General features: G+C 37.7%; 1 protein-coding gene across 3 annotated transcripts in view; it reads left to right on the top strand.

Moving 5' to 3' along the window:
• Positions 1-13,155, top strand: part of UBAP2 (ubiquitin associated protein 2) — a 90,392-nt gene that overhangs the window by 34,936 nt on the left and 42,301 nt on the right. For all 3 annotated transcript variants that reach the window (XM_015848269.2, XM_015848270.2, XM_015848268.2), the window contains exons 7-9: positions 3,505-3,559; positions 4,717-4,820; positions 11,185-11,237. In XM_015848269.2, coding sequence (XP_015703755.1) covers positions 3,505-3,559; positions 4,717-4,820; positions 11,185-11,237 — 212 coding nt within the window. The remainder of the gene's footprint in view (positions 1-3,504; positions 3,560-4,716; positions 4,821-11,184; positions 11,238-13,155) is intronic.

Raw genomic sequence — 13,155 nt, 5'->3', positions numbered from 1 at the left:
AAACTTACATCTGCTTTTCCCACTGTCCTCTGCCCCACATTGAAATGGGAGTGGCAGAATTACAGAAGGCTTTGAAAGGTACTGGGAAGATGGCCTTTATGGGCTGTGAGGAGCAGGCAGCATACGGCTTTGCAGCCTGCAAATCAGAGGGCTAAATGTTTGTATGATAGGGATCTGTAAATTTTCTGCAGGAAATTTTCTATGAGTAAATAAATTGATCAATCAATTGATGTGAGAATGAGAGGATAGTAAATTATTATGTTACAGGTTCAGAATGAACATACAGAGATAACTACCTGTTCTTATAGTTAGTTATCCTGATAAATTCTTTATTATAAGATGTTACAGATTCTGGAGACTTAGATGTGCAGACTCTTGACAAAATCATCCTAAAAAAGAACCACAGTGAAGAGACAGGACCAACCACCGCTGCCAACAACAACAACAACAAACCACAACCCAATACCCAACCAGAGCTATGAATTATGTGAATTATCTGTCAAATGGGGTCTTTGAGCAACAAATAGCTAAAGACCAGGAGAATGCCCTGGGGGATTATGCTGTGATTTCAGCTCTTGCATGGTTCCACAGAAATCTCACAGTTAATAGATGATAACAGGATAGCAGGTACTTGTGGTCTTTGTTTAGCACAGAAAGTTTTAGATTCATATGTAGTCATTTTCCTCATTTGTAAAGTGAATTTGTCACTTTACTGCACCAATCTTCCTTATCATTCTATCAGAGTACCAACAGTGAGCTCCTTCTAGCAGAACAGAAATAAAAGTGAAGGGGAAAAACATGAGCTTTTAATTTTGGGCTTGAAAGTTCCTGCAGATGATCCTTTCAAACTTCTATAAGTTTTTCTGGATATATTTAAAAAACAACAACAAAAAAAAAAAGTAGAGCAGCTGACCGTTTTTGTCAGTATCAGACCAGCTCAGCTTGTGTACATTGTCTCTCTCTCTTAGGAACAACAAAAAATATGGGCCAAACAACCTTTGTTAGATGAAAGATTTTATCTGGAAGAAAATGAGCTTCTGTAACCAGAGCTGCATGTCTAAAGGCTCTTTTTCCTTTAAAAACAAAAACAAAAACAAAAAGCAAGCTTTGCACAGTTGGCACAGAACATATAGAGCATATTTCGAATTTTCTTTGCCAAAACTAGCAAAGATGTTGCTTTTTTTTTTCTTCCCTGAAACATGAATGCAGAGTAGACCTTCGGGAGGTCACAGTCTGAAGTTTGTTTAGTTTTCCTGCAGTTAGCTTGCATTGGCAAGAAAGCTCTTTGTGTTTCTATATTGTCCCTCATTTTTTTCCCCTCATTGCTTTGTTTTAACATAAGTCACTTATTTCTTTTCAGTTTAAGTGTGGAACTGGAAGTTTTCTCCATTTGCTTTTCCAAATGGTTAATAGAGAATATACAGTATATAAAACTGACCCAATGCTTCTAGTTTTATGATGATTAATAATAACTGTGATTAGAATTTCTGCAGATAAAACCTCAGTGTTTGTTTTTTTAGTATGGAATACCCAGAATAGAAAACCATCTATTTATTTATTTGCCTTGCTATTTATTTGTAAGTGGTAGGCCTTTATCTCCTCATCTCTCAGAGTCTGGCTTGCTCTGCATTTCCAGAACAGAAGCTTGGTCTGTCCAACTGCTATGTAGTCTGAGATAAACACATCTTTGGGGTATTATCTGCTGTTCCACCCTGTGTATTCTTCTCCTTTCTTAGTTTTGAGGTGGAGCATGTGTTCTAGGGGAGGAATTTAGATCTGTAAGCTAAGCTGTGTTCTACAAAACAGACAGAATTAGTGGATAATCCTACATTTATCTTGTGCTTCCCAGAAGTGAGCATGTGGTTAGGAGAAGAATCATTCTGAATGAAGTGGATGAACCATTCCTTCTGTGCAGGGGTGATTTTCTGATAATTGAAGTTTTGAATCCCCAGTGCATTTTACTGGAGTCAGAAAAACTCAACACCTGTTTCTGCTTTGGAGTGAATGCTGGAGAACTGAAATGAAAACAAGTTATAGCCAGAGTGAACCTAGCTGACTGAAAGCGGTGTGCTGGAAAGAAGGAGGAGAACTAACAGTATGCTGGTTTGCAGAGTTAAAAGCTTAAAGAAACAGAAGAATATTTTAAATAGTTCATTTAAAATTATGGTGTTGGGTAGGATAGTAATAGGAATGTTAATTGGAATCACCTTCAAGCATAGGTCCCTAGTCCTGGTTTCCTGAAACAGAGGTGACTGAATTACATTGACTTTATTTTAGGCTGTTGCTTTTAGATCCAAGTGGAAAGAAATTTTATGAGTGTTTGTGTGAGATGGGGCAGTTACTTTATTCTTTCTGTAATGTCCACTGTTTGCTTTTTGCTCAGTATGCTGCATGGTTGTAAGAAAATCTGTTCCTTCAGTCTCAGTGAAAGATTCAATGAGCTACTGTCTTGTCGTTTGTTCTCTTATAAAATATTGGTAGAAGAATAGCAAAATGTGAAAAGAAAAAAGTAAGTTTTTGCAAATGTTGACCTTTATGGTGGAAAGCATCCATAGAACTTTTAAGAGTACTGTTAGTTGTACTCTTTATACAGCATAAACTGATACTACTGCAGAGAGAAGTTGGTGCTCTGTGTCTCTTATTGCATTTGAAGATTGCCTGGAAGCCAAAAAAAGGTAAAGCCAAGCCAACCAAACAACAAAGTAAAAGCAGGAAGGCATCGCAATAGCGATTTACCTGATTTTTGGTGAATTATCCAAATGAAAAGTTGACCGGTTGTCTGGCAGTTAGCAAGGAGGGATCCGATTCAGAGAACCCATCCAACAGTGAACTGTTTTGTTGGTGGTTTTGTGGTTTATCTGTGGCTGTATTTGCAAAACTGAGTGCAGGTAAGGGAGTTGAGCATAGGGTCCCAGGTAGGGATGACCTCTGTTAAAACAGTTCTCCCCTTGTGTTCCCTCTTTCCCTCACCCCTGTCACATGGGCAGAGCATTTCTGGAGCATTCTGAGCATGCACGGAGGCTGTGATTTTAGAGCCTCTAAGGCAGGAGTGAGAAAATAGGAACAAATTTTTGAGCATTGTCTAATGACTTGGCAATGGCAGCCTCCTTTGTGATGAGGCTTTAGGTAAGTCCTATTGTTAGAATTTTGTGCTACTTCTCTAGATACAGGAAAGCTAGCAAAAAAAAAACCAACAAACTGCAAGTCCTGCTGAGGCATTCAGTAAACTGTGACTTAATTGAATCATAGGGTAACTTGGGCTGGAGGAGACCTCAAAGATTATCTAGTTGCTGCCGCCCTGCCATGGGTAGGGTTGCCTACTGGTAGATGAAGTACTAGACCGTGTTGCCTGGGATTGCATATATTAGGGAAATGTTCTCCTGTGAGAATATATATTTAACTAATTGCAGTGGTTTACTCTTCAATCATGGTATTTTCTTATGTGACAGACTAGTGACTGGCTCCTTCTCTGCTTTTGCTGTTAAATGGTGTTTTCTCTCCTAGGGTTTGGACGTGGCAGAGGGAGAGGAGCGGGGAGGTTTTCAGCCCAAGGCATGGGGTAAGAAACATGCAGAGCTCAGATTTTGGGGAGGTTCAAGCTCAGCAGCAATATTGGTCACCACTGTCAGCAGCAATATTGGTCACCACTGTATGTATTCGTATTGATGTATGTAGAGTAAATCAGAATGTATGCAGAAATTCACAGCTCAGTTAGATGATAAATCTATTGTTTTAATCCAGTATTTCTAATTGGATATCCTAATCTTAGTTTACTCAATGTTAATGTGTCAAACTCAAATTCATTTGTACCTGTCAGTAACAGCCACATAGTGCCTAGGAGGCTGAAAGTTCTCTGAAGTGGTTATTGTCCAAAGCCAATTTAAAAATATTTGTTTAATTGTAATGTGAAACATGTGAGCCCTAAATAAAACAACAACTAGTGATTATAAACTTTCTCCTGTTTTTGAGCTTTTGTGCTTTGGCTGTTTGGACATACATGTGCTCTGAAACAGAATCAAAGGAAGTTAGTCATTAGTTCTAAAAATTATTTTCAGTTTTGTCAGAATAACTTGATTCAGAGAAGCATAGCCTCCACTGCTTTCAGTGTTTGCTTGAAGTGACATTTCATGTAACACCAGTGGTGTCACAATGAACAAAAGGGTATTTTTACTTTTCTAATGATCCTTATTGTTCATAGTTTCAGTGATAAACCGAAAGGAAGTTTTTCTGAATTAGTCCTTTCCATCTGTCACAAGCATCTGTTTTTTGGCATTGGTGTTAGGAGTTCCTTCTGAATTCTTAGTGATGTTCTGACTGCTGTCCTGCACAAGTCTGGTGCTCTTAAAGTACATAATACTGGTTTCTTATCAGTCTGCCACTGAGAAAGGCTTAATGCTGACCATATAAACTGATGTGTTATAGGATGAGGGGTAGTAGGTTTGCTGTTAACTGTTTTTTTCAGGAATTCTTGTTCTGGTTCAGTTTCTCAACAGTCTCCTTGCTTTTCCCCCTCCCCTTCCTATTACTTCTCTTTTTTCCCTTTTTTATCCGTGTCTGCTGATAGAGGAAAGTTTTCTCTTGGAAACCAAAATGTCAAGATAAATATGTGGAAATCAAGATATTAAATCTAACACAACTTCAAGTAAAAATAATGGCACTTGTGTACAATGAATGACCCATGTATTCTCTTCCATTTCTCAACTTTTAAAACTCTAGGACATTTAACCCTGCAGACTATATGGAGTCTTCTGCCACTGATGGCTTTGGGACAAAATCAGAGATTTGGGAGACTGGTCAGAATGATGCAGATGATGGAACTGGTAAGATGCTTCCAGAAGTGAAAGGATTGGAATGAAGAGCTGTAGTAAACTGCAGTTAAAATAACCATTCTGTTAGTGTTCCGTTAACTTGTGAAACTGTGAAGACATCTCACGTGGCACAGGTATTAGTTCATTTTTGTGGCTTAACTGCTGTTAAATTACAGAGCACATGCTGCAGCCCAAGCAACTCTGGTTCAATTGAGTGGAAGGTAATTGCAGTTTTTTTTGTTTAATGCTTACAATCCCTTCAGAGACAAAGGGATTTTGAAGAGTTACCAGAAGAACCTTATATGTGAAGAATTGTTTAGTTATCTTAAGTACGTCCTAGGATCTCAGGTTATTATAGTTAAGAGTATAAGTACTACTAAAAGTGATTGGTTCACAGGCTTTGAGCTGTAGCATCTGAATACCTAAGCGGAAGAATAAAGAAAGAAATGGAAGATCTGTTGATGAATGTAAATCCACTTGGTGACACTGAGATGGCTATGGAAGCCCCATATATACAAGATAAGAACCTGAGTGTCTCCTCTGGTATGGAGGAGAGGTTTGATATCTGACACCTTTGAAAAGAAGTAATTACTAAAGCAGGAGAGGGGGCACTTGAATGGAAGCCAGAAAGGCAGTCTGCCTCCCTGAAGATAGAGGCATTCATATGTGTGTTTCTAAATGAAGTTTCGAGTATTAAATGTGCACTCCTGGCTAAAGGCAAGAGACAATACAGACTGGAAAGAAACCTCTTAACTGTGATCTCATGGTGATTCAGAGCTGAAGAATGCGGCCTGTTTATCTGTGATTTGGAAAAAAGCAAGATGGGTTGCTGCTTCCCATATTCTATGGCAGGAGATGAAGACAAAGGAAAGCCTGTGTCATGATGCCAAGACATGTCATGATCCATGACATTATTATTATACACACCTGGGAACTACTGGCTGACAGAAGATACTTCTTAAAAATAAAATAACAAGAAAACCCTACTCTAAACAAACAGATGAATTAAAAAAAAAATAGATCAACAGCCAGGAAGGGTGACCTTTCTTTCTTTTTTCATTGCTGAAGCTGACTGTTTTTTTCTTTTCTCACAACCCCTTTGTCAAGTGTTGAAGGAAAAGACTGATACTGGAGATCGGTGTTTTGTTTGTTGAACGTTGCAGTGCTGTTGAGATGCAGCTTTACAAACTTCAAAAAAGCCATTTTTTCACTTAAACAGAGAAGCTAAAAGTCGGGTGTGTTGTTTAGTTGGGTTTATTCGGCAGTTTCACTCCTGACTGTTTGGTAGTCTGCTGTCAGAGGGTGGTGCTGAGTACTCTAATGGCTATTGAAAAGGAACTCTTGCTAAACATGGCGTCTTTTCAGGGAATTACTTTTAAAATGATGTGGTGCTGTAGTGCAAACAGGAACATATCTTTTATGTAATTTGTGTTAATTTTTCAATTAATTTACTGGGTAAGGAGTTGGGCAGCTAATGACTTGCAAATACCTGCAAGAATATGCTTGTATTTGCTTCACAGTAGTGGAAGACTGTGTGTTGTCACAAGTCCTGGAGAAACAATAAGTTTACTGACTGAAGAAATAGTCAAGAAAGGCATCTGGAGACAGGGACAGAGTTAAAGGTTCTCTAGTTATTCACTGATGCACACAGCTAGGAGGCTGTGGTTTACAAATTGGACTTGAATTCTGCTTCCTAAGTGAGTTTGAATATTTTGACTGTCCTTGTAACCAGTGTAGCTATTGTATGCCTACTCTGTTTCTTATTGTGGTTATCTCCTCAGTCTTCAGTAATAGAAGAGTTTTACTTGGGAATAATAGAGTGGCTGGGTGTGGCTAAACAAATGCCCGAAGTGCATGAATCCATGTACAAGGGATTTGTTGCTAAGTAAATCAGTGGAAACTGAAAATGTACTGGCTTGCGTCTGCAACTTTTTAATGCCACATCTGTTTTTGCTCTTATACCATACAGTCATCAGTGAGAACAGTGCAGAATTTCAGCAAAGCAGCTTAAGGCATATATAGGAATTTGGGGAGCACAGTGAGAGGTTTCCTTGGCTTTGTTGGGTCCTTCAGGGTGTGGATGAGTGATTGTGTGAGTGGACTTTTCTGCAGCGTAGGAAATGTTTGTTAATGTAGGGAGTGTCCTTCATCATAATTTGATGAATTTTATGTAGTTTACTGTAGAAGTTCTGTATAGACACAAAGTACCTTTTTACTGCTAATCTTGCTTTACGTTCAGTGAGAAGTTGCCGTTGCTGACTAAACTGTATATATCAGCTTAGAGAGTTTTATTTATAAAGCTGCTTCTTTAGGCAAGTCCTTGGAAAATGTCAGAAAAGTCCCTAAGCTGTTCCCCAACAAAATTAAAAAACAAAACAAAACACAACAACAAAAAATAAAGTATGCTTTTAAATAGAATTATTTAGTTTAATCAAGAATGGAAGCACTTCCAACTGCTGTCCGGGAAGCATACTAAAGGGTCACTAAAGAAGAGACTGCAGCTGTGGTGGTAGTTGTAAAGCAGAAGTAGCAGTGCTGGGAAGGAGGGGTGAAACAGAAGTGGTAGAGGAGATATGGGGCTGGGAGAGAGCTGGTCAAAGGTGAGCTGTTGTTTTGGTTTGCTAATCATAAGTGTGAGTACTCTCTTTTTTTCTTTTCATTTTTTTTTTCCTTAGTTCCTTTTAGTCTACAGAGCTGTGTTGTTAATTACAAATCAGCAGTTCCAGTAATAATGTAACAATGTGTATATGCTAATGATGAATGACGAGGCATATATTTGTATGGAGAGCCTGCAGTGGGTTAGTAAATGCGAGATGTGTTCTAAACAAAATTAGCTTATTCTTGCTACTCGGGGAATTGAAAAGGAGATAGTGGGCAACTACCTGGGGAAGCTAGACCAGTTTTTGAATCAAAATGCTTTCTAAATTCATGCTATGAATTTTAATCATTTGTGAAATTGAATCATTCTTCTTTAAGTCAGTGCTGTGAGAGGACTAACTTGTTGAAAAGAAATACATGGTATGTGTCTGTAGTGTAGTTTGCCCCACACATGCTCTCGAAGTGCTGTGGTCTTTCTTCACCTGAATCATTGCAGATGTGGGAGGAATCTTGGCAACCTGAGAGGTTTTTCTGTAAGCACTGTTGTGTGATTTTATAGAAAGGCTAGTTGGTTCTATAGATCTAAAACTTAGAGTTGGTAGTTGAAATAGAAAGATAATACAGGTTGAATCTTAGTGGTTCATAACTTTCTCTTGTAATTGTGTTGAATGTATCCAGCATCCTAGTTCTTATAGGTGTAGCAGTTGAGTCAAAGAGAGTGGTCATGTAGGAGGAAACAAAATGACCAGTGCTCTTCCAAGAGGGGATGTACTTGAACAGTTTTGTATTTCCCTAGTAGCATTCTGAGTCTTTGTTCTTACTTTTTCTGATGTACAAGGCAATGGGAGATCTCAAACAACAAATAGCATCAGTGATTAAAAATAAATCAGGGTGGAAATGCTCGCTTTTCAAAGTAGATTATAAAATCCATGTTGGTGGCTTACTGATCTCAGAATGGTTTTGGTTGAGAGGGACTTAAAAAATTGCAGTCCCCCCACTGTGGGCATGATTGGCTTTACAAGTTCTCACTGTCAGAGAGAATGGTTCTTCAGTGCATTTCCTCTTTGTTTATGAAGGCATCGTGCTGATTACCTTCAGAAAGATGGGGAGTACTGATGTGTTATTTTTGAGTGTTTCATAAATCTCACAGAAAAACTTCATCTCATCTTGGTTATGAACAGCCTTAAACGACTCTGAAACTGTAGGATAACAACCAACAAAGAGAAATGAAATTATAGTTTTTCTGTCCAGGCGATAGAAGGGAATTGAAAGTTGCAAGGAAGTTGTTTATTTAGGATTGCAATAGAAGTCGGGAGGAACATTTTAAGGAATCCTTCAGGTCATTCTGGAATGTAGAAGGAATGGAGAAGAGAAAGGATTTGTGCAGAAGTTTGAGATCAACAATGATAAAATAATCTGGGTGCCAATACATGTATTTAGCTGATAATTTGAAAAAGGAGGAAAAAATGTGACATGAAGTGAGGGATTGGCAAAAAAAATAGTTCAAGTTGAGGCAAAACCCTATGTTATACTTCTTAGCTTTACAACTTTCTATAACTAAACTTGTTGCAGAAGTGAGCAGAAAGTGGTCACAGATGGAAGTGTAAGCTGAGGTTGATATGACAAGGATCTTTGAAAACAAAGCATAATTTCAGTGGAAAACAGAACTGTTATATAGAAATACTTTGCAGAGCTTGAGGTTAAAGGTTATGAAGAGAATATGTGGAATTACACTCTTGCCAAGGTGGATTTTGAACAAAAAGGCAATTGTTACACTTGTGAATAGAATCCTGTCAATACCAGGAAACTGTTAGCAGTATGGATTAAATTCAGAGATCATGTAAACAGAGGCTGGAAGGTTGACTTTGGTACATAGAATGTTATATGTGACAGTAACGAACTTGTCCAGGGACACTTGATAAAATAATAACTTGATAAAAATAATTGTGTCAAATATTTGGAAAGAGTAAATGCACAGAAATGCATCATCACTAGAAGCAATGTGTAACGTTTGGGAAATGTCTTACGTATTGTTCCAAACAACTCGTATCTCTCAAAGGTTTATGGGGGTAAGACAGAAGTGGAGTATCCTCTGCCAAGGCTTATTCTTGTTGGTTTTGTTTGACTGAGCTCTACTCTTGGATTTCTGGCAGTAGTGCAAAGTGTTCATCTTCTGCAGAGATGAGTCTTGCTCTGTCCAATGTGAGATAAATACAGGCAGGACAAATACAGGGATGAATCTGTTTAAAGGAAAGGAACATCAAAGGTACCCTGTTCTGGTCAAGAGAAGGGAGAACAATATCAAATTTCTCAGTAGTACTGCTTAAAGGGCTTTGTCTACTTTCCAGGATCTTTTGTTGAGATGTGAGTTGGTCTAGTAATTTGAGGTATTGTAACAATTTTGATGTGCTATCCTATAATCATAGTTATTTTTCAACTGCATCAGTATTTTACAGTAAGAAAAAAACAAAACACCTAATTAGCTGATTAGTAAAAAGATGAGCAAGAGTTGTTTCAGGCAATCTTATATTGCCCCACTGAACCAGCATAGAGTGGATGTTACTTTGTTCAGGTCCTACCAAATAATTTTGGATCCACAGGTAAAAAAATCTCTCCCTTCTTGACTCATATGTAACTCCCTGTGGTTGTCCTGCTCCTGGCATGGGATTACTGACATTCTGCCCTGTTCTGGTCTGGGTGCTGCTTGCTCAAAGCCTGACAAAGACTGTGCTGATACAGTGAGTGTTTGCCTTAGTGTAAGTGGCAATTGATGCTGTCTTCAAGGGGCTTTGTTTTGGAAAGAATTTATCTCAAAGGGTTCCTAGTTTTACGTATGATTAAGGTAGAAGTTCTTCTACTTTTATGTGTGTTCAGAGGGGATGGTACCAGAAACTTTACTGCTGTGTTTCGTTGGCTTGTGATTGAGGTGAGGTGAAAGCTTAAACTGCTTCTGATTTCCCTTTCTGTGTGCTCATGCTGGTGGGCAAGGCTATATCAGTCCATTCATCACTCATGCATGTCTGGGTCTGCTGTTTCCTATAGGAGGGAGTAGGTTTCTAAACCCACGGGCTCACTTAGTTCAGTTTGACCTTTGATGCATGCCGCAGGTCAGACAACGTGCTCTGATGTTTGCCAAAATACTGCTGGGAAGAAAAGCTTTGCATCTGTGGTGGTAGCTTATTGACTTTTCTGTTGACATTGTATCTTTATACGTTTTAAGATAAAAATCATCTTGTGAGAAGAAATGATGTGTGTTGTTCTGGCCTAAGGAGAGCATTAACAGAGGAGCTTTCAGAGGAATAGCTTAGATTTTTAATTTGAGCTTGTCAAAAATAGGATTATGAATGTAAGAGCAAGTGCTGTGGTTGTATTTTGGTTGTGTGGAATTGTGTATGGAGCTCAGAGAGAGACTGAGTAACTTCTCCTTGTCACCAGTGACAGGTGTAGGAGGGAGCTCTTGCCAATATTTAGTGTTTTATCACCAGTTGCAGACATGCATTTGTACAAACTGTCCACTACTATACTGGCTAGGAATTGCCTGAAATCGTACACTGAAGTTTGAAAGAAACAAAAAAAACCAAACACCTCCCAAATTTTTAAATCTGCAGACCAATTTTCTGTGGCTTTTCATGTTTCCAACCAACATCTCTTCACTTCATGTTTCAACTAATAATCCAAACAGATTGTTTGTAGTGCAGAAGGGTTGATATATGTAATTGTACTTGCAGATTGTAACTGCTTTTTTTTTTTTTTTTTCTCCTTCCCCAAATTACATTAGGTGCATGGAAAAATTCAATAGAGGAATGGACTGCAGAAGACTGGAATGAGGATGTAAGTGTACCTTCTTGGACAGGTGGCATTCATTATTTACCTTTTCAGAATCGCTGCACTGTTTTCAGAACTAGATGTTGTAATGTATTATTTCTTGTATTTATGCAGTGACACTTCTTACAACACTTCCTGCTGTAATTCTGTTTTAAAAGAGTACATATTTGGATGAGCTTTAATCTTACATAAAATTGAATCAATAAATATTATTTTATTTTGAATGGTGGCCTATGTATGGTTAATAAGTGTTAGGTTTTATCCCTGATTAAGTATTAGTGAATTATGGTTCTTTAATGCATAATGGTGATGGATATTATCTACATATTTCCACCTAATGTTGTGTAGGAATTTAAAAGTCATATTATGGCAAGTCTTTATATAATTATTTAAACGCTAAAGTTTACTTTACTTTAAAGTTTAGACTTATTAATGATTCTTTTTGCTTGAAATGTGCGTTGTTTTTTTTTTTCCAGTTAGTTATCTTTGTGTTCAGAATATTAAGAGGAGGTAGTAGTGTGTTGAATTAGCACTTAATTTCTTCATTTATGTTATTTCATCATGTTGTGTTGTTTGAAGTACTGTAGCAATGTTTGTTCTTTAATAGGTAGGAGACGCTGCTTCATGCCTGAAAAATATTTGATGTATTTATCATCTAACGTTTGCTGTTATGAGTTTGCAGTGTATTGTAATAAAGCTGAGGCAGCTCAAAAACAAATGAGGTAGCAAGAAATATGGAGAGGAAGCATTACCGTTTCATTCCTTTTTCATCTCCTGTGGAAGTGTCTTCTACCAATTAACTCAAAATTATTTTTGGATGAATTCCATTTACCTTCTTCTGTAGTGTGATGTGTCATTATTCCCATTATGGGATATCCCATTATCCCTGGGAATGAGTGAACAGGTCGTTAACAAATAGGAAAACTCCTCACTCCTTGCTGTGTCTTTTGAGGAAAATTAGAGGAATTCAAAAAACATATTAACTAGTTTGAGCTTATTGGTATCAGTTGCTGCTATCAAATATTGTGTTCTTGTTTTTTATTTTGTCCCCTTTTTATTCTGTATTTACTAATGTTGGGCTAAGGATAGTGAGAATTTCTGGCTTTGTTTCTCGACACTATTTGGCACTGGTACAGCGCAGCATTTGTAGCACGGGAGAAACATTGAGCAGTGCTTCCTAGGGATATGTATTTCTTCGTTATTAAATCTGAGTAGTTTGTATATGACTTTTGGAAGGGCTGCAGGTGAAATCTCAAGCCTGTTGTTAGTTTCCATTAATTTTGGAATGCTGGGAAAGTCCCTGTAATGTAGCAAGATTATTCATGTGGTGATGCTTAGAATGAATCAAATGTAGAGCTGCAGTCAAATTGGGAAAAATAGAGGGTGCTCGTTATTAAAAAAAAAAAAAAAAGAGAGAATACAGTTTGTACAGTTTGTGCTATTTGTTTTATTTTTCTACAATTTTATGATCTTTTTATGAAAAACAAATCTATTTCTAATAAAGATGATCTTGATCTTTAAATAAGTTACAGGTTAACTGTGAAGATGGAGTACTTCCTTAAAGGACATTTGATTTTATGACTTTTGTTTTTAAAACAAATAATCCCAGGATGTCAGAAAAACCATCTAGTAGGTAATGATCTGTCCTGCCAGTTTTGGCACGTAGAGTTTTGCATCAGTATCTGAGCTGAACGTGGACAATTTCTAGGGGAGCTACAAAGGAACCCAGACACAGGCCAGATGCTGTCTGGTGACTTTATCAATGCTTTGGAAGTGAAAAAGAAAATAACTATGAATATGTTCGGGGAGTTTTGAGTTTATTAGGTTAGTGAATAAAAGTGAGTCTTTCATGGAGAGAAGTTTGTATTTCTGCTAGACTTGACCTGCTCAAATTAAAAACAGTTTAATACAGCAGAGGAGCCAA

Source organism: Coturnix japonica, chromosome Z, assembly GCF_001577835.2.
Source record: "Coturnix japonica isolate 7356 chromosome Z, Coturnix japonica 2.1, whole genome shotgun sequence".
In the NCBI taxonomy this organism is placed as follows: domain Eukaryota; kingdom Metazoa; phylum Chordata; class Aves; order Galliformes; family Phasianidae; genus Coturnix; species Coturnix japonica.
Note: the sequence above shows the minus strand (reverse complement) of the source record. Positions and strands in the feature narration are given on the sequence as shown.